This window comes from Haemaphysalis longicornis, unplaced genomic scaffold (assembly GCF_048455015.1).
Source record: "Haemaphysalis longicornis isolate Haplotype H1 unplaced genomic scaffold, Haemaphysalis longicornis Haplotype H1 scaffold_14, whole genome shotgun sequence".
Taxonomy (NCBI): Eukaryota; Metazoa; Arthropoda; class Arachnida; order Ixodida; family Ixodidae; genus Haemaphysalis; species Haemaphysalis longicornis.
Genome location: NW_027526245.1, coordinates 57,524,223 through 57,552,048, shown reverse-complemented (window position 1 = coordinate 57,552,048; position 27,826 = coordinate 57,524,223). Strand labels below are relative to the sequence as shown.

The window sequence follows — 27,826 nt, the reverse complement described above, 5'->3', positions numbered from 1 at the left end:
CGCAAGTTTGCCCGCGTCCTTTCAGCACATTTCGCCCAGTTGTGAAACCCAACCTACTCCTCGCTACATCCTGATGCCCTGCGCGCCGTCCGCATACATCTATGTATATAGAACGCAACGAGGAAAAGAAGCCAAATCGAGCATCTGCCGCCGCACTCGCTTTCGCGTCTCCCTGCGCATGTAGTACGTGCTCCGGCAGTTTCGCTCGCGGGGAGTAGCGAGCAACCTGTTTCCCGTTTTTCTCACTGCCGCGCGACGACACTACGACTGCGCGCAAACAGGTGCACAGGTCAACGCTTTCGGTGACTGCCTGGGACCGTTTGATGCTTGGTGCAGTGAACAGCAAACGGGTGAGAAGTTTTGTATCGCCTTTCATTCGCGTGTATGAAGCGGCGGCACTGCCAACCCAGTTCCATCCCATCAATTAGTGACAGAAATCCGACGCTGCCTGGTGGTTGTTCACAGCATCGGCTTATGGGGGCACCGACCGAATGACGTTATGGAAAGGCAGAATAACGCAGTGACACTGTCCTGTCACAACAACCACTATTTCACCTGTAGAGGGAAGCGATCGCTGTGATCTGGAAACCACAGAGTTTCTTACTAATTTACACTATAAGGAAATCTGGAGCTACTGTATAGGCCAGCCGCGCTTCGGCGAGTGTGCTGCCATCAACTTTGGCCGTCGTGTACCAGGTGGGAACGTTCCACTTGTCCTTGGTATGGTTCACCGAGAAGTTCGAAAGTAGCCCGTGGCTGCAAAGACAAATATAATAATGTAACAGAGTATTTAAAGTTATATACATTGAAAACCGGAGCTCCGAAAGGTGCATTTGTCAGGGAATATTTAAAGCCTCATGAAAGACGAACAACAAAAAGAATATTACAGTTTTTTGTTAATTTTGGCTCCAAGAGCGAAAAGAAGCCATGCGACTAGCCAAGCCAAGGAGGGAGACGCGGCTAGGCTATGGTGGCGCCCATGGCGGCACGCGATTGCAGCTACAGATTTCCGTAGTATGGATGTGTCTCCGATTCGGATTGGCGGGGCTAAGGACCCGCGCACGGTGCTTTGGATTGGATTCGTCGGTTTTTGTCAGTTGGATTTACGGCAGGATTATGGACCACATATAGAGGTGAATTAGTGGCCGCCTTTCCACTCTTATCACCACCTTCAAAGAAATAATCAAGAAATTTAAAAAAATGACGTTTTGGCGACCTTCCTAATACTATCCGGTGTATTTTGTATGACGTCACAGAATCTTGTATGGAAGCCACCTAGAAGCCACTGCCAAGAAGCATGTCCGGGCGATTGCAGTAGGCCTCTAGCTACTTCCGTTTCATCGTGTCCATTGAATGCAAACGTTCAGTTAAAGCCACCCTGCGACGCTTCCTTCAACTTTTGTCGAAGTCTAAAATTCGTGCAGAGCGTAGTCAACCATCACATCCAGTTCCTCGACTGGGGGAGGGGGGGGGGGGGGGGTCGCAAAGTACCCCAGTCGAAAATTTACCGCTCTAGACCCACCAGGGCTTTGAAACTTGCTGAAAAGATTTTTCTCTCCTCCACGGTCTTGGCTTTCATCAACCGCTGAAATTACGTCATTACAGAGGTGTATCGGCTATTAGTTGCAGCAATGAATGGATTCCATAGCCACTTTAAAAAGTAAGCCACAAAAGCAAAGAAGAAACTGAAGGCGTATCTGCTCCGCCGAGCAAATCACGCAGTGCCACTTCGTGCTGGCGACAACTGTAGCTTCCACAATGCTTCCAGACGCGAAAGAAAGAGTAAAAGCGTTTATCGGAAGTGTTGCCGGGTCCCTTTAACCCGCTGACAACTATGTTTCGATTGAGTGATCGTATAGGGTTTAACGCGCCGACGCAACGCAGGCGATGAGGCGCGCCGTAGTGGAGGGCTCCGCACTAATTTTGACCACCTGGGGACCTTTAACGTGCACCGAAATATCGAACACACGGGCGTTTTTGCTTTTCGCCTCCATCAGAAAAGCGGCCGCCACGACCGCGAATCGAACCCGCGACGTCGTGCTCAGCGGCGCAACGCCTTAGCCACTGAGCCACCGCGGCGGGGGACAACTATGTTTCAGTGCGAGACCATATTACGTCATTCATGCCCGCAATAGGTCACTGAAAAGCGAAATTTTTGATTTTCAATATGTCAGGCTTTATTCTTTGAATAATTGCGTCTTTCGTGGCGGGAATTGAGATGAGAAAGTTACCAAAGGGTTATTCTTCTAAACTGAACAAACATGTATTTTGTCTTCATGGCTCCTTTAAGAGTATGCATTGGGTTAGTTTTTTACGGTAGCGAATGAAAAGAACGACGCGTTAAAATGGCGCAGCAAGGCGAGATAAAAGCGAAGATAAAAAGAACAAAAGTCAAGCTCGTTTAGTTCTATGCAGAGGAAAAAAGAAAACATAAATGAAAGGGTGCGCGCTGTACCAACAGATGGCGTGCGAACCGTGCGGAGGCAGGAGAAATAGCTTGCATTGAACTAACTATTTAATTCTTCACGAGAGTAAACAGACTGCAGATGATTAGCGTTGACGCGTAGAAGCGCAGAGAAGGGTGGCACAAATAAGTTTATCGTCTTTCAAGTTAAGTCAGCTCAAGTCAGTTTTTTTCCTTTCAGATAAGACTGGGTAGTTTCCTCGATGAAACTTGCATAAGCAGCTTTACAAAGCCCAAGAAACCTGTACAATGCTCAGTGGCGAGCGTAATTATGGAAATACAAGTTTATACTTGAGCGCAGTTAAATAGCATTGATACAACAAAAAAAATAAATAGCACATGGTATACAAAACTTCACAATATTTCATTGAAAGCACGCAGAAAACAGACAACAAGATGCGATATTACATTTTTCGACGGCGAGTGAAAACATATTTGCCAAAAAATCTTTACCACAAATCTCAAATTATGGAAACGCAGAAGTAATCAGTGATGTTTGTTACAAATCTGAGGAATATTTCCGCACCTAATTGTGTGCGAATTCGGATATGTCCTGATGATTATTCAAAACCGAGGCAATGCTATGGACCAACATTTATAATTTATAATTGGTACGGAAATAGTTGATTTACCAGACATCATGACATCGTGTTATTGGCGGTATCATTAGCCGGTCCATTAGGTTAGGAACTATCTGATATTAGCTGAAGAAAATAAGTCTCTATATGGCGAAATTCATAAACGTACTCTATTTTAATTATGTTGCGCCTTCAGCATAATGGCATGATGACATCTGCAGTGAAGCAAGCACATACGAGAAAAATTTCTTAAGCATCCAGTAGAGCAAGCATGTATTGCATCGTCCGTCAGTGCGTTTGGAGGGATCTATCCACTTCCAATAAATAATCTCGCGCCATTTTTCATTTCTTCTAAAACCGTCTAAACTATTTCTTTCCATCTACTTTGGCATGATACAGAAACCATTGTTCATAACATTTGTATTTTTATGAATTTTTTGTAGTGGTTCTGTTAGTACTGAGTTCATTTTTTTAACTCTGTTGTTTCCTTTTTTAGTGAGAGCTTCTTTTTATTCATTGAATTTATTTTGAGTCGTTACCGTTTCCTGCTCTTCCTTTTTCAACGCTGCACCGCCACCTATTCCTCCTGAAAGTTTTTTTTTTTTTTTTTTTTAACTACGGGACTTCTCCCGTATTATCACTTGCACGTAATCTTCGAAAAAGGTCAAATAATATTGCACTTAAACCTCATTTCATATATTCCTAATACTTCCAGATCGGGAGTAACGTAATTTGCATACTTACACAACCGGCCTTTATACAACCCCACCCCACAGGCGTCTGTAGATAAGTTTTAGTTGATCAACCATTTCGTTCATTAGTTATTTTCCTAATACCTGCAGGTTAGGTGCAATGTGATTTGTACACTTCACCACCCTTATGCAAGACCGCACCCACTTGTGTCTAAATAAATAAATAAATAAATAAATATTAGCCAGTTAACCAATTTGTTCATTAATAATTGATAAATAATACGCACAGTTAATTACTTCTTTGTATACCTGAATACTGTTGTAATTAATAATAATTGGCTAACGGGGAGGGGATATTCTGTTCTGCATTGCGTTCAGTCTAGTGTGACGTTAGAAGTGTCGCTTGCACGGCAGAATTTTTTCACGAGATTTCCACGATATCCGAATCCATGATTTTTACGGTGCCGATGTATATGGCAGGTGAGGAACAGGCCGGGCTACCCCGTGGAGCGCTGGCACCAGTGCCAGGACCGGTGCAACTCGACTGAGGGCGCAGTGTACGGGGGGTTCGAGGCCGGTTCTCCAACGCTCGTGGGCAGGGCGTACTACGACGCTCATTTCTCGCCGTGCAAGGTGGTCGCCGTCGGTTGCGTACTGCCCGGAGGACAGGTACTGACCGACACGTCACGGCACAGGATGTCACAGCAGCTGGCCTATGGCACCCACCTACTCGCGTATGCAGGGGCGTACCCCTATTTTATGAAATTTACGAAGTATCGTAAATTGGCGAAATTATCGAAATTTACGAAAATTGTTCGGAATTTACGAAATTGCGTAAATTTCACGGAATTTACGAACTGTCGTTTTTGTTATGATCAGGCACGTAAAATGGCTGCTGTTGTGATGAATGAATAGTAAATACACCCTAATTCGTATGAGATTTGAACCCGGGTCTTCAGGGTGAGAGGCGAAGGGGTACGTTACCACTGCGCTATTTCTACTCGTTGACACTGATTGAACAAAAGTTTAGAATAGTGCATGTCGCGTGACAAGTGAACAGGACGACTATGGCACCCGCCTACTCGCGTACGCAGGGGCGTACTCCAATTTTACTAAATTTACAAAATTCGTAAATTTGCGAAATTATCGCAATTTACGAAATGTTACGAAATTTATGAAATTTTACGAAATTTGCGATTTCGCGTAAATTTTACGAAATTTACAAACCCCCATTTTTGTTAAGATGACATACATAAAATGGCTGCTGCTGTAATGGACGAATGGGAAATACATCTTAATTCGCACAAGGTTTGAACCCGGGTCGTCAGAGTGAGATGCGAAGGCGTTACCATTGCGCTTTCTCTACTCGTTGGCACCGGTTGAACGAAAGTTGCAGAATAGTGCGCGCGTGATACGCGAACGTGATGGCTCGTGAGCGGAGCAGGTGCACCCTAGCAGAATGGCAAGTTGGGCGAGTTGGTGTTGATTCATCTTGAAAACAGGCGCGGAAAGACGTTGACTAAGAAGATAAATACACAGGACACACAGAACACAGGACACAGGACACACAGGGCACACACAGAAATACACAGTTGCTAGAAGCGCGTCGTCCTGTGTATTTCTCTTCTTAGTCAGCGTCTTTCCGCGCCTGTTTTCAAGGTGCACCCTAGTCGCGCTGAACTTTCGGATCCTGAGGAAGCTGTAACGTGTGTTACTAGTCAGATTGTCGAAGTAATTCGCGCCAAAACATGGAGAAACGAAAGCGAAGAAATAGATGCAAATGCAATGTAGCAACTAAAAGTCACTGGTAGGCAAAGCCAGGCTTTCTCCTTCAAAGAACGTAGAACCCCCATTATTATTTTTTTTTCACCGCAACAGGAGGGGTGGAGTAAACTCCGCCTATCCCCAAATTGTGACGATCCAATAATTGTTTCTGGGTCGCCAGCTCCCCGCCCATCATATGCGGTTCGATGTACGCTCGCACCCCGATGCTCGGCCATTTTGCAAATTTACTTGCACCAAACAATCGGGAATTTATGTAGAGTGCGGCATTACGCCGAAGTTTTTAGTTTAATAAGCATCTTATAACATTTTGCGCATTGGGAGCCTCTCTCACGTCTCTGGTAGTCGCTATAGACTCCGTGGATCGCTTGTTCACGAAAAAACAAAAACATCGCCGCGACACAAGCAATGAAAATTTTAAGCTCGTTAAGAATTAAGAATTATTTAAGAATCTTGCTGATAATAAATTAAGAATAAAGAATCTTGCTGAGAATAAATTAAGAATTTATGGAACTTAGTGATGGCAAAACGACACTAAAAAACGTTCTCTGGAACGCCAGCGTTGAAAGAGAAAAAAAAAGCACACCGCCTGCCCCGGGTGAGGCTCGAACTCACGACCTTCAGATTATGAGACTGACGCGCTGCCTACTGCGCTACCGAGGCGGTTGGGCGCCCGTCTTACCGCGGTACTAACCATGAAATGGCGCTAACAGAATTCTCTTTAGGCTAATCTAGACGCTAGGCTAACCCAATACCAGAGAGGGTCATATTTTACTTAATTGAGTTCAGTAAATTAACTTAAAGGAGCCATGAAGAGAAAACGCAAGTTTGGTTCATTAAAACAATTGCCTCGTTAGAACCATACTGACACCACTTTTAATGTAAACTTCGCTGAAATAAGCTACATGATTAGGAAAAAAGGGAATGGCCATGCGACCCAGTAGCTCATATCCCGCAACAGAACCTATGATGTCATACCAGACAGCTCTGCGATTGGCGGAGGGCGGAAAAAGCAAACGCAAATTAGGCAAAGCTTATAAGCTTGCCCAACGAACTATTTCCGCTTAAATGTAGGGCACATTCTTTTGAGAGCCTTAAGAATGGTGGGACAAACAGTGGAAATTACGAAAGCACATGTAAACATAGAAGTATCGATGCGAAAGCTGCAATTGGTACTGCGCGCACTATGCTTGGTTTAGCTGCTCAGGACTGCGGGGCTTTGGGGTTGTTTCAGACAACACTGACCGATTGACGCAAGCGACGATGTCTTACGTGACTGTATTTGTCGAGCGAGTACCATGATTCACGAAACGATGTCTCCATAAACAAAACAAGCCAGGTACAAATACGTTCACCAACCAAACGCAGAAAACGGCTTGCCGCGGTGTGGTGGCGCCATCTAGGTTCACTAACGGTAAACACGGCCCTGTGATGTCATTGCAGACACGAAAACACACGATTTAGCGGAAAAATCAAAATTTTAACTTCAAAGTAATTAATTTCTCAGTGAATAAAGCATCGTTTGCATTCGGACAAGCTCTGGGGGCACTATAAAACACGAAATCTTTCGAATAAGACAAACTTGTGTTTTGTCTTCATGGCTCCTTTAAAGCAGTACAACTTGCTAATGATGGTAATGAATAAACTTCGTGTCGAGGTGCTGGTTTTAGGGCACCCACCCGGTGGGAGGCTTCCTTAGTCCGGGATGCCTTGGGCTATGCTGGCCATCCGTGCCCTATAAGTCTTTAGAACTTGCTAAGTATTAAGAAATATTCTGATCTGTCCAAATTTATTTCTTGGATTACAACCAACGTTCTCTGAGGTCACAACTGCACTGTGTCATGGAGGCGGTGTACGTGAGCGTGTGCTGTAGCACATCACGAAGTATTCGCTGGCACCCAATTTGTTTTACGTATTTCTGACGGAGTATTTATTTATTTATTTATTTATTTATTTATTTATTTATTTATTTATTTACTTCGTGCGTACTGTGGACGACACTATGTCTATTAGAATAAATTCATTTCGATAAGTCAGCTTCCAGCTTAATCTTGTTTATTTTAACTCGCACAATGTAGAATGTGGTTCCAGTAAATAAATTTTCAAAGTGCGGTTTTAGATATATTGGACCATCGTAAAAACTTTGCGTACGTTCGGTAATTTAGGCCAACAGTTTCGGATAGAACTGAGGAAATTCCGGTACTTATACATTAGAATAACACAAAAAAGGTGCTGCTTGCATTATATAATAAAGTAACACAAAAGTGATGCTATCCGCATTCCCACATTCGCAATTGGAGGCGCGCTAACAGGGGCCCCTCCAACCGCCTCGGTAGCGCAGTAGGCAGCGCGTCAGTCTCATAATCTGAAGGTCGTGAGTTCGATCCTCACCCGGGGCAGGCGGTGTGCTCTTTTTTTTTAAGCTGGACGTTGTAATTATGATCTTTCTCGCATTGGCCGGTATTACCTACCGAATGCTCCACTTACCGCAACAGTGGCATAAATTTTAATTACCTATGGCGTCTTCATTTGCATATATCCCGACATTGTTTTTTGAAAAAAATAATGCCCAAAACTAACGGTAAACCTCTTACTGTGGCCATTCGACACAGACTTAAGTAGAAATACCCGCATGTAGTTTTCCCCGAACAGTACCTGGCAGACTTATATTCGAGTTAAAGCCTGTCCTTGTCATTGTGGTGCGCCGAATTCGTTTGAGTTCAGTTGCAGATAGCGTTTTGGGTTTTTAACCCCACGCTACAAAGGTCCGCGAAAGCCGAGGTCTGTTTGCGGCTTCGCCGAGTTGTAACAGCTAGAGAAGTGAGGACGTTCTGCTGATTGTGTGCGCGTTCCTGAAGGCGGACACCTGACGTCACCGAGCACCTGTTGGATGCTACGCACGTCATGTGCCCAGCGTTCGCTATCTGGGGTCGCGCAAATGGGATCTAGACTCTAAAAGTAATGGAAGCCTAGCACACAGACACATGCTTCGGTAATTGGTGAACATGGAAAAGCTCCGGGTGAACCTTATAGCGCTTTCCATTGGGCGAACAGGATCACTTCTAACTGCACCCAAAGTGCTCTCGCGAGTTCTGGCGTCTTCCAGTGGTCGGGCAGGAGCAGGGGCGTTGTGTTTCATTGGTCGAGGAGGAGCACTGTTTTGGCGCCGAGAGCAGCCGAGAGCAGTTCTCGGTGCTCCGTCGCCAGCGGCGGAGTAACAGAGAACGCCGAGGAAGTCACATGACCTCTTTTACGTCATTTCTAGTTTTATCCCAGGGTGGCGGAGGAAAAATGACGGAATCCAGCAGCCGCGATAGTCGCTCAGTGCGTACGGCAGCAGCTAAGCGCGGCCGTCTGGACGATGCTGCTACTTTTAGATGATGAAAGCACCACAGATTCAAGCGCAAACTCATCATCGGACAGCAGCAGCAGCAGCGACGACGACGACGATTTGACATTGCATGAGTTTAGGTTCGAGCCCCTGTTCACCCCGCCGGAGCAGCGACCGAAGGTCGAGTCGTATCTGGAAAAGACGGCAGATGCTTTTATCGTTCGCAGCTAATTTTTGGGAGATACGATGGTGACCCTATCATGGACATGCACATCCGCTCGGCATCTTCATTCGTCGCCATGCGGAAGGCAGACACAAAACCACCGGCACGTATCTGGCAAAACTGGCGAGGAACAGCGTGCGGACAACACGAGCGCGCGAAATGCTCCGGGAAGCGAGAGCGGGAAAAGTTTGGTCACATGACTCTTGACATCCCGCCCTCCCCCTCTTTTCACTGCTCCCGGAGCAGCAAGAATGTTTCATTCGCGGAACGAAAGCACACGTCCCCGTTACTCCCGTGTGCTGCTCTGGCTGCTCGCTCCACTTGCTCCTGTTCTCCCAATGGAATTCGCCATTACTTCGCTTGTACCAAACTTCGTGGTACCAATATGCAGCAATAGCGTAGCAGTAGAGCACCCGCCTCGCGTGCTCAAGGACCGTGGATCGAATCCCGGTGCCGGACAATTCCCACCGGATTAAAAAGAAAATCCGCGTACTGATGGAATTGCACAAAGGGGCTTGGGGTGCGGCCTGACCCCGGCGACCATTGCCGGTAATGCACTCCCTCACCAGAGCAGGACTGGCCACCCTGGTGTAGTAACGGCCACAACCTCCCATGAATACGCCAATTAACCCTCGGCCCTCAGTCCCCAGCGGCTGCGAAGCAACTGACCACGGCGGCGGTCAGACTTGTGACGCAGCTGAGGGTGCTAATAATCCCTGGATCCGGACAGGCCGCCAATGGAATCTGAACCTGGCAACGTTTAACGCGTGAACCTTACCTAGCGAAGCAAGTCTCGAGGTGTTGCTCGAGGAATTAGAGGGCATTAAATGGGATGTAATAGGGCTTAGCGAGGTTAGGAGGGCAGGCGAAGCGTTTACGTTGCTGAAAAATGGACACGTCCTATGTTACCGTGGTCTAGAGGACAGGAGAGAACTGGGAGTGGGATTTCTAGTCAATAAAAGCATAGCTGGCAACATAGACGAATACTATAGCATTAACGAAAGGGCAGCAGGTCTTGTAATTAGGCTCAATAAGAGGTACAAGCTCAAGGTGGTGCAGGGCTACGCGCCCACATCCAGCCAAGACGACGAAGTAGTGGAACGCCTCTATGAAGATGTGGAATCGGCAATGGCTAAAGTAAAAACACATGATACCGTAGTTATGGGGGACTTCAATGCTAAAGTAGGCAAGAATCAGGCTGGAGACAAGGCAGTTGGGAACTATGGTCTGGGCTGTAGAAATAGCAGGGCGGACCTACTAGTTGAGTTTGCAGAACGGAATAACCTACGCATAATGAATACCGTCTTCTGTAAACGGGAGATTCGGAAGTGGACCTGGAGGAGCCCGAATGGGGAGCACAAAAATGAAATAGACTTCATATTATGCGATAACCCTGGCGTCGTGCAGGATGTGGAAGTGCTCGGAAGGGTAAGGTGTAGTGACCACCGGTAATATCTCGAATTAGGCTAGATTGGAGAAGGGACCGCCACAAGCTAGTACGAAAGAAGCCGATAAATGAGCTAACAGTAACACGTAAAGTATAAGAATTCAGGATCGCGTTGCAGAACCGATATTCCGCCCTTAACGAGGAAGCCGAGCCTACGACACAGGAAGCCAGCGACAACCTTACACGCATTATCACGGAGTGTGCAGTAGAAGTCGGGGGCACTATGGCTAGACAGGATACAGGTAAACTTTCACAGGAGACGAAATATCTAATCTGGAAACGGCAAACCATGAGAATCTCTACCGCAGCTGACAGAATAGAACTAGCCGAGCTCTCGAAGTTAATCAATAAGCGTAAGACAGCTGACATACGGAAGTATAATATGGAGAGGATCGAATACGCTGTAAAGAACGGAGGTAGCCTGAAAGCAGTGAAGAGACGTCTTGGCGTGGGGAAAAATCAGATGTATGCACTTAAGGATAAGCAAGGCAATGTCATCACAAATAGGGATAAAATAGTCACAGTGGCCGAGGAGTTCTATAGGGATCTGTACAGTAGCCGGGACATACAGGATAATGCCGAACGAGACAGTAGTTCAGAGGAGATAGACATCCCACCAGTAACGACCGAAGAAGTAAGGAAGGCTTTTAAAGAAATGAAAGGGGGCAAAGCACCTGGTGAGGATCAGATAACAGCAGACCTCTTGAAGGATGGCGGAGAAATTGTACTTGAAAAACTGGCAAACCTGTATACGCAATGCCTAATGACCGCAATGGTACCGGAATCTTGGAAGAACGCGAACATCATCCTAATCCATAAGAAAGGCGATATGAAGGACTTGAAAAATTACAGGCCGATCAGCTTACTATCAGTCGTCTATAAGGTATTTACCAAGGTAATCGCTAACCGAATCTCTGCAACCTTAGATTTCAGTCAACCTAAAGAACAAGCAGGGTTCCGTAAAGGTTATTCAACAATAGACCATATTCACACGATCAATCAGGTGATAGAGAAGTGCGCTGAGTATACTGAACCCCTATATATAGCCTTCATAGACTATGAGAAAGCATTTGACTCGGTCGAAACCCTAGCAGTCATTCAGGCATTACGGAACCAGGGGGTAGATGAGCATTGTGTAAGAATACTAGAGGATATCTACAATGGGTCTACAGCTACCATCATCCTCCATAGGGAGAGCAGTAAAATATCTATAAGGAAGGGTGTCAGACAAGGAGACACAATCTCTCCAATGTTATTCACAGCATGCTTACAAGAAGTATTCAGAACGTTGGATTGGGAACAGATGGGAGTAAGGGTTAATGGAGAATACTTCAGTAACCTCAGATTTGCTGATGACGTTGCCTTGCTAAGTAACTCGGGGGACGAATTGCAAAGCATGCTTTCCGCACTGGGCGAACAGAGTAGAACCGTGGGCCTGAAAATTAATATGCAGAAAACTAAAGTAATAATCAATAACCTCGGGACAGCACAGCAGTTTGAGATAGATGGCGAGGCAGTGGAAGTGGTAAGCGAATATATATACTTAGGCCAAGTTGTGACCCCAGATCCCAACCATGAGGCAGAGATAATTAGAAGGATCAGAATGGGGTGGGGTGCATATGGCAGACATTCTCAGATAATGAATAGCAGCCTATCATTGTCGCTTAAGAAGAAAGTGTATGACAGCTGCATATTACCGGTACTCACCTACGGGGCAGAAACTTGGAGGCTCACTAAGAGGCTTCAACTTAAATTGAGATCGACTCAGCGGGCAATGGAGCGGAAAATGATAGGTGTAACATTACGGGACAAGAAGAGAGCGGAGTGGGTCAGGGGGCAAACTGGTAGAAATTAAGAAAAAGAAATGGACGTGGGCAGGGCATGTAATGCGAAGGCAAGATAACCGCTGGTCATTAAGGGTAACAGAGTGGATCCCTAGAGAAGGCAAGTGTTGCAGGGGGCGGCAGAAAGTTAGATGGGCAGATGAGATCAAGATGTTTGTGGGGATAAATAGGTCACAGTTGGCACAGGACCGAGATAATTGGAGAATAATGGGAGAGGCCTTTGCTCTGCAGTGGGCGTAGATAGGCTGGTTATGATGATGATGATGATGATGATGATGATGATTGTTAAGTTTCCCGCGGGAAGCAGTGGCGGGAAGCGCCATGCGCCTCGCAGCCGCAACTAGAGAAGAGGACGAAGAGAGCGGACAGCGGGGTATGCGCGTGAGCACGCAATAAAGGAAGAAGAGAACCAGGAGGAGGTGTTCGAACTGGTAACGCGGGTGTCGGTCTCTTCGCTGTCTCAACATTTCTGGTGCCGTAAAACCCGGGAGACGGCCGGCATCCATCGCACCGATACGTTACCGAGCATGGAGAAGCTGCGCAGGCAGCGAGGCATCCTTCGTGGTTCTACCACCCGACTTCTTACCGTGGCCAGCGATATCTTGCGGGAGGACACTCAACCGTCATTGGGCGACCTCCAGGAAATTATCGACGGGCTCCGCTCTAAAGAGTCCGCGCTCGCTGAGATGGACAGCCAGATCGCCGACTCCCTTGACGGTGAGGCGTTTGATGAAGAAGTCGCGGGTGCTATAGATTACCGTGAGAAGATCGTCAACGCGATGAGCAGGCTTCGTTTCGCCATGAACGCGCGCGCTACGGCTGGTGCTCGTGTCAGTGAAGGCCAGCTACAGAGGCTTGCAGGGACTAGCAACGAGTCCAGCAACGCCATCGGAGCTGCTCACACCGAGCTCATCAGCGAAAATACCGGCGCTCACGGTAGACCACGAGCACAGGGTCTGCGCGTGAATTTGCCGAAGCTTCAAATACCCGTCTTTGCCGGTGAGACCCGTGAATGGCAGGGCTTTTGGGAACACTATGAGGCCACCATACACTCTCACCCCGATCTCGCTGACATTGAGAAGTTCCAGTATTTGAAGTCTTACCTGACCGGCGCTGCAAAGCGGGCAATCGAAGGTATACGCCTGACTGACGCAAATTATAAGATTGCCGTCAAGGTGCTCACTGAACGCTATGGCCGAAAGGATGTCCTTATCGATAACCACATAGACAGCCTGCTTTCCATCGAGCCAATCGAGTCATCGTCTCAAGTTTCACGTCTGCGAGACCTCTATGAGCAGATCCAATTCCGGACCGGCTGTTTGGATAGCCTTGGCATGCCGTCTGCAGAGTACGCGGTCGTTCTACACCGGGTGCTGATGCGCTCATTGCCAGAGGATCTGGCAATTCTGTACCGCAAGCGCACGAAGACCGACACGGCCGGAGCGGACGCTGCAGCGGAATCACGAGAACAGCAAGTCAAGGCCATCCTGAAGTTCCTGCAAGTGGAGGTTGAAAGCAGAGAGGAGAGTCGAGTGTCACGCGAGAAACCCACTTCAAGGAGGTTGCCAGCTAACCGCAATGTGACACCGCCTCGAATACCATCCGCCCTAGCACTGGCAGCACGGGCCGCATCGCCAAGTGCCGATCCGTCCATGGCTTCGCAGACTAAGTGCTCTCTCTGCGACGTTCCAGGACACGCGACACGTAGGTGCCAGGCCACACTGTCAGCGGAGGAAAAGCGCCGACGGCTGTCCAGGAAGCATTGCTGTTTCAAGTGTGGGAAAAGGGGCCACACTGCCCGTAATTGCCGAGCCGCAGCAGGGCTCAGGTGCGACCACTGCTCAGGGCGCCATATTTCTACACTGTGCGGCATTTGGGGAAGAGCAGCAACGGGCACTCCACGACCACCTACTCCTATCGGAGCTGAAAACCGAGAGGTGGAAACACAACGAGGAAGGCAGGTGACAACAGCTCCTGCAAGCAGCACGTCCTCGTCACCCGTATTGCTCCAAACCGCCACGGTGTGGGCGTCCGGAAACCGCGACCGCGTGCCGGTACGGATACTGCTTGATACCGGAAGCCAACGGTCCTTCGTCCGTCAAGACGTGTCGCAGCAACTGTCTCTACCCAGCACTGGAACTGAGGATCTGGCAGTGTTCACATTCGGCAAGTGCAACCGCCCACGCCAGTACAAATGCCGAAGGGTGAACATAACTCTCTGTGGCCGCTTTGAATCAAATGAGCTGACCCTCCAAGCTCTGGAAGTGCCAGAGGTCTGTACAGTGAGGGGCCCGGCCATAGAGAGCACCGTTATTGCAATGTTGCGTGACCGGAATTTACCCTTAGCCGACGATCCCCAAGACGATAAACCTCAGGACTCCATGATAAGCGTGTTGATCGGCTCTGACATGTACTAGAGGATTGTAACCGCACGTGTCGAGCGCTTCACCGACACCCTTTGCGCCGTGGAAACAATATTCGGTTGGGTCGTTCAAGGAACCTACACTGACGTCTGTCATCGTCTGACACCACGTACCACCAGTGCAACTGCATTATTCCTGGCTTGTACTGACGATTGGCGCATGGAGTTCCGACCGGGAGATCCGTCGGAGATGTGGCGGTTGGACGCCATCGGTATAAGCGATGCAGGTGAGGAGCACGACGTCAGCAAACACCCGGCGCTCCTACAGTTTAGTAGTGCAGTACACAAGAGTGAAGTACCGCTCATGATTAAGACACCTGGGCTCACGTCATCCACGAACCGAAGTGTAGCCGAATGCAGGCTGAAAAGGCAGCTTCAGCGGTTTGAACATCAGCCAGGGCAGCTGCAGAAGGAGGAAGAGGAAAAGGAGAAGCGCAAGTTGCTGGAAGGGGAGGATTCCCAGGCCCAGATGGCTAGGAAGCTCAAAGCCAGAGACATTTATTCGGATGACGAAGATTATGACACTTCCGACCGAGATGACGAAGAGGACAACAAGGCTGGTGGCGACGCGTCAGAACGGCGCCATTCTTCCTCATCTTCGTCCTCATCATTGGAAGATGAGGAGGAGGCCAAGCCACAAATTGTCGCCACGAAGGAAGAACTCAGCAAGATCCAAGAAGCCAGCAAGGCCAAAGTGTACACCCTGGGACGGTCCCGAACCAACAAGGACCTGAGGCTGAAGCATGGCAAGCAGGAGAGGGTCTTCCGAGCTCGAGTTGTGTCCAACCAAGACTTCACCGACTCAGACTTTTACAAGTGGACAGAAGGGATGAACCTCGCAGGGGTCGCGTTTCAGACAACGAAAGAGGTGGCTAGGAAGCTGAAGGACGTTCAGGGCGCACTCAACTACCAGTACAAGGAGTCAGACGTAGAGACCATCGTGAGCGAGAAGCAGCGTTTTAAGCGAAATCCAAGCAACTATGCGGTGCGGAAGACGCAGCTCATGAAGCAGAAGGAGATTACGATGCTGAAGGGAGTCCAGGAAGAAGCACAGAGGTTGGCGGGAGAACTGGAGCAGCTCGAGAAACGTGCGAGGGAGCTGGACAAGCAGCTCACGAGTACAGTAAGCGCCATGAGCTACATCAACGAACGGAAGCGTCTGAAGAACATCGTGGAGATTGAGCGTGCGATCCTGGAAGACGCGAAGCTTAACAAGGAGAAGGCGGACGATCCGTTCACGAGACGGAACTGCGCGCCAAGCCTCGTCACCAAGACTCGGGGTGCGGACGTGAAGCCGGCTCCGGTTGCGCCGCCCCCCAAGATAAAGCAGGAGGAACCGGTGGTCAGTAGTCTGCCCGTGATGGATGCACTCCTAACCGGCAAGCGCACTGTGGGACTACCACCACGAACTGCCGACTGTTTGCCGAGCTCCGCCGCGCATGACTTGCGACGAAGGGTGAAGTACAGAGATGAGCTTCGGCGCCGACCATGGAAGCGTTGGAAGGAAGAATATTTGCTTCTTCTACGCTCCGCTCATCACTACCCGCCGTCGTTATCATTTCGACCACGTGTTGGCGACTTGGTGATCCTCAAGGACGACAACGTGCCGGCGCTGCAATGGAAGCTCGGCAGAGTGGTTGAGGCGTTTACTGGAAGGGACGCCATCGACAGATACTTTAAAGTCACCTTCCCAAATGGCCAACAAGTACGGCGGGCTGCTCAGCGGTTATACCTCTTGGAGGCGGGAGACCACTCCGCGGGCCCGGGAGGATGTTAAGTTTCCCGCGGGAAGCAGTGGCGGGAAGCGCCATGCGCCTCGCAGCCGCAACTAGAGAAGAGGACGAAGAGAGCGGACAGCGGGGTATGCGCGTGAGCACGCAATAAAGGAAGAAGAGAACCAGGAGGAGGTGTTCGAACTGGTAACGCGGGTGTCGGTCTCTTCGCTGTCTCAACAATGATGACCAAACTTGGCAATGCATCCATCAGGTTGGTTCAGGTGGGGGTTGCTGTAAGAAAATACAGAGGGGGACAGAGAAAGAGAGAGAGCAGATAAAACGACGGATGGAGGGAGGGTGAAATATGTCTCACGCTTTCTCAATACGCTTGCAGCGCGTGCGCATGCTTGAGCCTGTGTATGTATTTTAGGGGCGAAGCCCCTTAGCGGCTTGGGCTGTCGACGTCTAATGTCGCCGTCGTAACCGTCGTCTCATATAGTCACGGTACTAGAACACCGGGACACTCGTTTACCTCTCGCGCTAGAACGTAACGCGTGCTAAAAAAAAGCACCGGGACACTCGTGTACGCCTCGCGCTGGAACGCCTCGTAACTCGTATTACAAAACACCGGGACACTGGTTTACACCTCAAGCTAGAACGCTTCGTGCTAAAGACGCGAGACTTTTACAAGAAAGCTGTATACCTCTACCCCCCAAGCGGTTTAATTTCCGTTGAACAAACACCACGCCGCCAAGAAAACACTTATACACTGCATGCTTCGCCCCTCCCCAGGCTTTACGTAAGTGGAGATGGGCCGGCGTTTTTTTTTTTTTTTTTGCTTTCGCAATACCACTGTTAGATGTGTAGAATGACGGATGGCCGAGCGGTAGGAGTGACTACCGCGAACAGTAGGCCATCAGGCCCGCGAAAGACATGACAACATGCCGAGCCGTTTGCCCAGAACGAACTGTCTTTATTTTTCCAAAACGGCCACTCGCCGCTGTGCCAGGCTTGCCTGGCTGAACATAAAACTAACAGCGCCGCGTGGGGGCGCTGCACTTGTGCTAACATTGTAACACTCCTCCGCTCTTAGGAGGAAGACTATGGGGAGTACCTATTCACTGGTTTCCTAGTCCTCGTGCTACGTCGCAACTTCGGTGTGCTAGGCGTAGGCACGACAGAGTGACTGTTCACGTGCACACCACTGTTGAGCGCAGTCCCGTCATTGTCCATTGCACAGCTACTCCCAGAGAAGCTATTTCCCGGTGGCTCTTCCTCATGAGGCACTTCCGGAACAGCGGGTGCATGGAGAGGCGGCGGCTCCAGCTGTGGTGGAGCTGCAGCGATAACAGTTTCAGGAGAAGTCAGATGTGCGTCTGTCTGCACAACGCGTAAGTGGTCGCTGTGTCGGTTTCCAAAGGTGCCGTCTTCAAAACGGACAGTGGCTGATGACGGGGTGACGTCCCCAACACTGGCAGGCACCCAAGGTGTACCCCTTCGGAAGTTTCGCGCATACACGTCATCACCTGGCTGCAGTGATGGAGCCTGCCGGGACCCTCTGTCGGCATACAACTTCTGCTTGAGTTGTTTTAGAAGTACAGATGCCTGCAGGCTTGGCGTCAGGACATCCAATGGAGTCTTGAACATTCTTCCCGTCAAAAGCTCACACGGTGGCCGACCTGTAACTTCATGTGGTGTGGTCCTGTAGTGGAACAGGAACCTGGAGATCTGCGTTTGGAAGTTCCCAGAGCCAGACTTCTTGAGTTTGTTCTTCACAATTTGTACAACTCGTTCAGCTGCACCGTTTGAGGCAGGGTGATACGGCGGTACGAGCATGCAGCGTATTCCATTTCGAGTTAAGAACTCAAGGTACTGGGCACTGGTGAAGGCAGGTCCATTGTCGGAAACTATGACGTCAGGCCATGCTGCGAAGGCAGGCCATGCTGAGCGAATGCAACTCTCAAGGCACAAATGGTAGCTTCTGCAGATGTGGAAGACACAGGAAAGACTTCTATCCACTTTGAGAACGCATCCACAATAACCAAGAACGTGCGACCTAGGAATGGTCCCCCAAAGTCAATGTGAAGTCTTGACCAGGGTCGTTGTGGAAAAGGCCATGGCGTCTGCTGAACCGGCTGTGCAGCTCGATGTTGAGTCTGGCACGTGGCGCAGCTCTTCACACTGTTGGCAATGTCATTGTCAATGCCTGGCCACCAAACATGGCTCCTGGCAATCATTTTGCTCTTCTCGATACCCGGGTGGCTTGCATAAAGAACGCCAAGAACTTGGGCCTGCAATGATCTTGGAATCACAACTCTTGATCCCCAGAGTAGGCAACCCTCGTGGAGACTGAGTTCTGAGCTTCTGGTGTTGAAAGGGTTCCACTCTGGTCCCACTGGGAGGCTTTCTCCTTTCAGAACAGCAAGAACAACATGACCCAGAACTGGATCATTTCTTGTGGCTTGGGCCACAACACCAGGTGAAAGCAGTCGCGGATATGCCTCCTCCAGCAAGAAGATTTCAGCAGGTCGTGGTAATGCAGTGGTGTCAGTTGGCAGAGGCAGTCTACTAAGAGCATCAGCGTGGCCGAGCTCTTTGCCAGGCTTGTATACAAGTTCGTACTTGTACGTAGAAAGCTTGAGAGCCCACCTGACCACTCGAGGCGAAGCTTGCACGGGAACGGGCTTGTTGGCATCCAGCAGTCCAAGAAGTGGCTTGTGGTCAGTGTGTGCTTCGAATGAGATTCCCCACAAGTACTGGTGGAACCGATTCACGCCAAACACTAAAGCCAGTGCCTCCTTGTCGAGTTGACTGTAGTTTTGTTCTGCTTTTGACAAGCTTCTCGAGGCAAAATCAATGGGATGTTCCCGGCCATCAGCATCTTTGTGCGCCAGAACTGCACCTATACCATAAGGCGATGCGTCGCAGCTGAGGCAAACAGGCCTGGCAGGGTTGAAATGCACAAGAACTGGAGCTGATGTCACCAAGTGCTTGCAGGCAGTGAATGCATCTTGTTGTACTTGTCCCCACTCCCACTTCTTCCCTTCACAAAGAAGCAAATGCAGTGGACGAAGGAGTGACGAAAGATTGGGTAAGAAGCGCCTGTAGAAGTTGACAAGTCCCGAGAAACTCAGAAGTTCCTTGACATCTTGAGGCACAGGAGCATGCAGAATGGCTGCTACCTTGTCAACGTTCGGGGAAAGGCCTTCCTTGCTGATGATGTGCCCGAGATACTCAACTTGTGGCACGAAGAAGTGGCATGTTTCAAGTTTCAGCTTGAAGCCAGATTCCTGAAGCTTGCTAAGCACAGCACGGAGGTTGCGAAGGTGCTCAGCATCGTTTGCGCCAGTTACAAGAATGTCGTCGAAATAGACTGCTACGTGTAGCAGTCCCCTGAGCAAGTTCTCCATTTCACGCTGAAATATGGCTGGAGCAGATGAGACACCAAAAGGCAACCGGGTGTACTGAAACAACCCCATATGCGTCGAAATGGTGACGTACTTTCTAGAGTCCTCGTCAAGGACAACTTGCTGGTACGTATCTCGCAAATCCAATTTTGTGAATTTCTCACCTCCAGCAAGCACAGTCCACAGGTCCTCGATCCTTGGAATGGGGTACTGTTCCACTGTTGCCACTGGGTTTATGGTGACACCAAAGTCTCCACAGATTTTGATGCATGCATCCCTTTTGGTCACAGGAACAATAGGTGCAGCCCACTTTGCTGTCTTGACTGGAACAAGAATGGAATCTCTTCTTAATCTTTGGATTTCTTGGGTGACTCCATCTGTCAAGGCATACGGCAGTGGGCGTGGCTTGAAGAACCGAGGCGGAGCATCTGAAGGAACATGTAGAGAAGCTTTAGCACCCTTGAACGTACCCAGGCCTTTTGAAACACTTCGGCATAGTCTGGGGACTAGGTGTTTGATGTCAGAAAGTGCGTGTACGTTCACTTCAACGTCGGAAACGCCGATGCCCAGCTCACGCATCCAGTTGCGTCCGAGAAGAGTGGGCGATCCGTCCCCTGTAAGAAAAATAGGTAGGTCGGCCTCCTTGGCATGAAACTTCACGCTGACGTCAGCTTTGCCGTGAACCTTTTTCAGTTCCCCGGAATAGCTTCGCAGATGCACTTGTGACGGCTGCACAGGAACCGAAGGCAAAAGCTGTAGAAGACGCGACTTGGCCATGACGGAGACACTTGCCCCAGTGTCCACTTCCATGCGGAGCGGCTTGCCGCAAACGTCAACAGTGACGGTGAAAGGCGGAGGCGGCGTGGCGTAGTCAACTTGCCACATGTCGAAAACTTCGGAAGATGAAGTTCTAGCGACGTCCTCATCGCGGACAGTATTCACACGATGACGGTTGCTCGACGACGGTGAACTTCGTGCCGAGAACGAACGTGCCTTGGAAGGGCTGCTGCTTCCGGCTTGGCTGTCCTTTCGTCTCGAATTGCAAACCTTCGCCAAGTGACCTCGTTTGTGGCAGTAATTGCAGATTGTCTTCACATGCTTGCATTTCGATGCCAGGTGTCCGTCCCCGCAGGTGACGCCCCCTGAGCCTGACACGGTGAGTCGAGAAAGCGCTGCTCGTGTTATCTTGGGCTATCTCGCCTGCGTCCTTTTTTGCTGCTTCCATTGTCAGGGCGGTCTGCACGGCATCGTCGAAGGTGAGGTCCGGTTTTTCCAGCAGTCTTGTTTGGACGTCCGCGCTGTTGATGCCACACACGATGCGGTCGCGGAGCATGTTTTCGAGTTCAGCACCAAAGTTGCAGTGCTCGGAAAGGCTCTTTAGTGCTGCGATGAAGTTGCTGACGGATTCTCCTTCCGCGCGAACGCGCGAGTTGAAACGAAAACGCTGCACAACGGCAGACGGCTTCGGACAGTAGTGACTTCCAAGAACTAGTAGAATCTCGTCCAGCGTCTTGTCACTGGGCTTGGCGGGCTTGACCAAATTTCGGAGCAAAGCATACGTCTTCTGCCCGCAGCAGCTGATAAACACGGAAGTACGCTTTTCTGGGGCGACATCGTTGGCCAAGAAGAATGCTTGGAGCCGGTCCACGTAACAGGGCCAGTCGTCTCCTCCCCCCTCGAACGGCTCGAGGTTGCCGAAACTTGGCATTGTGAACGGAAGGCAGAGCGGTGCGGGAACGAAGACTCACGTTAAACTTCTTTCATCCTCGTCGCCAGTTGTTAGATGTGTAGAATGACGGATGGCCGAGCGGTAGGAGTGACTACCGCGAACAGTAGGCCATCAGGCCCGCGAAAGACATGACAACATGCCGAGCCGTTTGCCCAGAACGAACTGTCTTTATTTTTCCAAAATGGCCACTCGCCGCTGTGCCAGGCTTGCCTGGCTGAACATAAAACTAACAGCGCCGCGTGGGGGCGCTGCACTTGTGCTAACATTGTAACACCCACAAATAGGCAGCTTTAAGTGTCTCTGAATTATTGGGGTTTAGCTTCAAGGTCTTCTTGTGCAATCGCTTTTGTATTTCATATTAATCCTTATAGCATTTCTTGATAGAACATCAATTCTTGTCAGATATCTTTTAAGACGGTATCCGCTTTTAATTACGTGATTTAAACTTACCCTGCAGTCATATAAAACAGTCTAAGAATCGAGGTAACGGGTCAGAGAGTTGTATGTTATTTAAATTGATTGATTGAAAAACATTTATTAAGACAGGAAGACCACAGGTGTGAGTGTGGTAAGGGAAGAAAGGAGGGAAATGAAAGCCAATCGCTTAAGCACTTGTCCACATTGATGTCTCGATGAAGTCCACTAGTTGATGCAGTCGCACGCCGGAGTCTTAATTGTGTCCATTGCTAAATAGTCCAAGCACCGCAGTCACCGATGGCGCTCTTATACAAGTCGTGCTAGGCCACTCTTTAGAGAATACGTCACTATTTGTGCGAGTGAATTAGATTTTATTTCCTGACAAACATACAGTAAGAGACCAAATTTAAAACACTGACAAAAGTAACTTCGCGTTTCGATGGAGCCTGACTCTTTTTTCGGTTAATTAACCAGGTTTCTGTAAAGTGTTTTTAATGCATTCTGTAAAAAGCTTTTACACTTCTGTAAAGAGCTTTTTAATGCATATGATAATGCTAGGTGTATAGTTCACATCAGCGAAATCTATACACGAAAGAAAAATTTAAAACTTCTGCCAGGCTACGTCTACACTATAGGAGATACCGGGGGATGGTTATCTCTCCCGGCCTTACTTTTACTCTGTGTTGTTTAAATTGACCCTCATACCTTTCATTACCAGCCGTCCTCTACTCGCATATCAGCCACGTTGAGTGCGCGCTCTTATCACAAAGGTATCGCCACAGAATGCCACCGCAGCCAACAGTAGGTCTATAAGATTGTACTATGTAGGCGTACCGGTAACGCTTGAACAAACTACAAGGGAGAGAGCTCGAGAAGAAGCCCCGGATCGCACCGCGCTAGCGTGCAGACCGGCAGAGTTACGCTTAAGCGTTGCACGTCATTTAAGATTCCTTCAAGTCGTAATTGCTTATTCTTGTGGCGCACGTTTATCTAGAATGTCCGTTCACATATATGCAGCTAGGAGCACAGTTCCCGTCTTTTAATTAATCCGCTTGAGTCCGTCCTTTTGAGTCCGTCCGCTTGAGGTAATGGAGTTATTTTAGTCCTGTTGATGACGCAGTCATGCCGCATCCATTCTTCTACGTGTTCCAGCAGCGCAATTTTTAAGACTGTGGCTATTGGGACAGCGGTATTCAGGTGCTATGCATTTCCTAAGAGACCTTCGCGGAAAAATAAAGCGGTCGCTTTAAACAGGGCACGAAGACAAACCACAGGTTCTTTTTAATAAAAAAGACTGCTTTGCCTTGATAAAAATGGTGCGAATTTCATGGCAAACTTCGAAAATTAATTAAGATATTACAGAAAGCATCAAAGAAAAAAAAAGTAGTGGCGTCTTCCCGGGCACTTTCCTGTGACTTTTCTATGACGTCAGAGAATCTTGTTCGTGCTATTGGACGCTGCCAAACTAAGCCACCGCCAAGAAGCTGTTTGATAATATTACGTCCGTTCTGTTTGATAGTATTATAGTAGTTTGCTAGTACTGATAGTTATGCTAACGCACTTATAAGTATTTGCTTAGTGCTAGCGCATTCACTCCTGCCAATATGACGTCACTATGGGGCGAAATCTCAACGTTTTTTTTTTTTTTAAATAGTTCCTGCGTCTTTTTTTTTAGTTTAATAATGTATTTTGTGACGGGAATAGAGCTGACTGAGTTACCAAAGCCTAGTTCTTTCAAACTAAACAAAGCCGTATTTTGTGTTCGTGGTCCCTTAAAAAACTGCGTCAACACAACTGGCATTTTTCTTGTGCCACGCACCCTTATTTCATTCTCGTTTCTAGCCTCAAACAGACAAAATGACCCTCCAAAAAGGAATCGAATGCGTAACCAAGTTGGTCTTTCCGCTGAGATCAACAACAAGAACGGGCTGAAACGTTATTACCGAGAGCCAGTGTTTGGCTGTCTCATATTGGCAATCCCTGTGTTGTGAGCCGAGGGTATGATATGTGGTTGCTTAGGTAGGCTGCGTACCCGCCGCGGTGGCTCAGTGGCTAAGGCGTTGCGCTGCTGAGCACGAGGTCGCGGGTTCGATTCCCGGCCGCGGCGGCCGCTTTTCTGATGGTGGCGAAAAGCAAAAACGCCCGTGTGTACGAGATTTCGGCGCACGTTAAAGATCCCCAGGTGGTCAAAATTAATCCGGAGCCCTCCACACTACGGCGCGCCTCATCGCCTGCGTTGCGTCGGCGCCTTAAACCCTGCAATCAATCAGGTAGGCTGCGTGAAGCACACGCAAAGCTTACACAGCCACGCAGCACTGCGTCTTGCCTCTCTGGGTGTACGCGCGCACTCGCGTTCGATACTCTGAATTCTCAAATAACACTGCTTTTGTGCCTCTAATTTAACCAACTTGATTGTTTCAATTCAAGATCGACCAGTGGTAAGGTTTTAAATTCTTATCCTTCGATTAATGGGGGGTACATCAGCGGTGACTGCGGGCGCATGGTGGCCCGACTGTGCCTGAAGCTCTCACACTGATTTCTAATGTTTGCGTAAGCTTACGTTATGTCCTCTGCTTTCGATTCAATTCTGCCCTCAATTCTCTTCGCCCAAGCACTCAGGCGCTGCTGGCTTATATATTGATGCAAGATAATGGTGGCTGACAGTGCCTGTGTTTAGGTGCTTCTTGTCAACGCGAAATTTGAGTAAATTTAATGTTCTCGTTATATTTCTTACTGCAGATTTTGGGCACTTTTAATTTAGCCATGGGAAAATAAACAAACTTATTTCGTTCTACCTTTGACTTTTTTTTTTTCTGACCTCCGTATTAACAGCTTTGTGGGCAAATGGGCGCGGTAATCTCAGCTCAGTGTTTATGACGGAGTCGAATAGAACGTCGCTATTTTTAATCTTGCGGAAATCGCGCGAAGATGTATCCAACCAGATCAAAAAGCTGTTCTTGCGTTGCCACTGATATAACGAGGATGGGGGGTGGGGGAGGTCGCGCTTTCTCATGCCACAACAGGCAAATGAGCACACTAGCGAGCACTTCGATAATGGTTTCAACCCCTGAACACTCCCCTGCCTACTGGACTGGGACTGGAAAGGACTTTATTCACATCGATCCTGCAGTGGGCGGGGGTTTGTTATGACCCCCGTCCCGACGTGGCCGGTCGTCGCATCTTCTTCGCTACCCTAATAGGCGCAGGCCCCTTTACGGAGTCCGTGCTTTTCGAGTGCAGTGAAGACCTGCTGGATGGCCCACTCTTGCTTCGTCTTGTCTCTTGATTCGACGGCTTCCTGTAGTCGTGCCGGGTAGTCTTCGAAGCTGGCGCCTTCTGGGTCGGTGGCACAGTCCCACATGATGTGCCACCGGTTGGCCGGCCCCTTTTTGCATACCTCGCATTGGCTGCTTGTGTACTCCTCTGGACGCCGTCGTGCATCACGTTTTATCCTGCGCCTGTCAGGCGCAGCGGTACAAGGAAAGCTGCTTGTATAAACGCGGTGTATGCAGAAACGACTCCGCTTGTATGGCTTGTATCCAGTCTGAACACGATTCATCTCGCTCCAGCTATGTCGCAGTATGATTGATTGATTGATTGATTGATTGATTGATTGATTGATTGATTGATTGATTGATTGATTGATGTATTGATTGATTGATTGATTGATTGATTGATTGATTGATTGATTGATTGATTAATTGATTGATTGATTGATTGATTGATTGATTAATTGATTGATTGATTGATTGATTGATTGATTGATTGATTGATTGATTGATTGATTGATTGATTGATTGATTGATTGATTGATTGATTGATTGTGTTGGTTGATTGATTCTGCTGATTCCCCCTTTAACTTATGAACAGATGCATTGGTTAATTTTCATATCACAGTAGATGTGAGGGATGCAAAGGCGTTACAGAAGTGCCCATATTGCAACTATTTAGAACTTACATGAACGATCATCATGATCATCATCGTCAACATTCATTCCACGACATAACCTCGCACTACCGCCTCTCCCGCCGCCAACTACCCCCAGCCTCTCCGACCTGTTCCAATGAAGAGGAACGCCTATGGCGACTCACCCAGACACACGTACTCCCCTGCCGATATCGACGTCACCTAATCTACCCTTCTTTGTACCCCACCCCTTTGTGCCCCGACTGCGGGTCCCTCGATACCCAAGACCACTGCATGTGGCAGTGCCCCCACAACCCATTCCCCCCTTTAACAGACAGAGATCACTGGGCAAAAGCGTTGTGCAGCTCGGACTGGGAGGTGCAGGCTAAGGTCATCCAGCGGGCTGCAATGGTCACCGGCCGGTTACCACCGCCGGTCACCCGCCACCCAGACTAGCCCCATGGGGCTCAAATTAAGTCTCTCTCTCTCTCTCTCTCTCTCTCTCTCTCTCTCTCTCTCTCTCTCTCTCTCTCTCTCTCTCTCTCTCTCTCTCTCTCTCTCTCTCTCTCTCTCTCTCTCTCTCTCTCTCTCCACTGCAGGACGAAGGCCTCTTTCATTGATCTCCAGCCGGTCCTGTCCTTTGCTGCTCGAGGCCATTCTTTGATGTGATAGGCAATATTTTAATCCAAAAACACCAGTCTCCAATGGCTGTTTTTCTTCTTTCCTCCTCTAGCCTTTTTCCCTTACAACAACGGGTGGCCGCTCATTCTCGTCTCGCAGGTGGCGCTCATCTTCGAGTACCTGGTCGAGTCCCGAGGCGTGGTGTTCGAGTGGGTGAACAGCAGCGCCGCGGACCTGTCTTCCGGCTCGGTGGTGACGGTCGGGGCCTCGGGCGTGGGCCGCAGCTTCCCGCTTCCCCCAGACGGCCGTCTGCTCCTCGGGGCAGTTCCCCGCGGCAACACGTCGCGTCTCTACGCCAGCGACGGCAGGGAACCCCTGGCCGTGCCCCTGGACTCATTCCAGCTGCTCGTCAAGAGACCCTACGCGGAGGCCGCCGCCGCGAACTGACTTCGCAGGCACCGTGCCCGGGCCGGAGACACAGCGGTGACAACCGCGAGGTTTCTGTTGCGTCACGCTGTTCACAGTCCGTGACTCCGTGGAGATCGTCTTCCCCTTCTTACCTTACTATTTTTATTTGCCTTCGTTTTTTGGCAGCCGACTGCGAAAACTTCATCGCCGGCGACTCGTGGGGGCCCCGGAACAATTTCAGCAAGAGCTCGACCGCTTTTACGAGAGACACGAGTGTGAAGCCGTGTTTTGCTGCGGAAACTTCAGCGAACGAGGAAGCGTTCGAAGGATGTGAGACACATCCTGCAAGCCCGCAGCGGTATCTATCAACAGCGTGACGACGATACCGCCTCTGCCAGTCGCCGTTAGCTTCGTTGTTTCTTCGCCTAAGTAGTTTTCGTGCGAATGCTCGAATCCGTTTGCGCCTTAACTGAGTACAGTACGAATGTCTTGTTTCTGAACAATATCGACCGGACCGAAAACCCTGAGTTTTTATTTTTGTTTTTGCAAGTCGGGCAGCTTGGTTGAGTAGAGTAAAATGTTTTATAAACTGTGCATACAGCAAGTTTCGCTGTAAAGAGCCGTGGTGCCACTTAGACTGTCTTTGTAAGCATAAACTGGACGAGGTGTTTGACGGCTTCCGTCAGAGCGATTTTGTTTTGGAAACGAAATTCCGGTGAGCGTTTTTGGATGCTTCCAGTTAACAGAATCGCCCGTTCAAAACGAATTTCAGTGTTTGTACAAACTTCCGCAATTCTGTGGCTATACTTATTTAGTTAGACGCCAAGTTGCGTTTGGGG

The 27,826-nt window shown here is 49.1% G+C and overlaps 1 protein-coding gene and 2 non-coding genes across 3 annotated transcripts; 2 read left to right on the top strand and 1 right to left on the bottom strand.

The window, feature by feature from the left end:
* The first annotated feature begins 143 nt into the window (after positions 1–143).
* LOC144165289 (uncharacterized) lies at positions 144–27,826 on the top strand. The gene is made up of 3 exons (XM_077695411.1): positions 144–350; positions 4,215–4,403; positions 26,739–27,826. Exons 1-3 carry the CDS (start codon positions 324–326, stop codon positions 27,024–27,026), a joined length of 504 nt encoding a protein of 167 aa, XP_077551537.1. The 5' UTR covers positions 144–323; the 3' UTR covers positions 27,027–27,826.
* On the bottom strand, positions 6,107–6,179 carry Trnam-cau (transfer RNA methionine (anticodon CAU)). Its single transcript has one exon. It is a non-coding gene; the product is annotated as a tRNA-Met (tRNA).
* Positions 7,843–7,915, top strand: Trnam-cau (transfer RNA methionine (anticodon CAU)). The gene has a single exon. It is a non-coding gene; the product is annotated as a tRNA-Met (tRNA).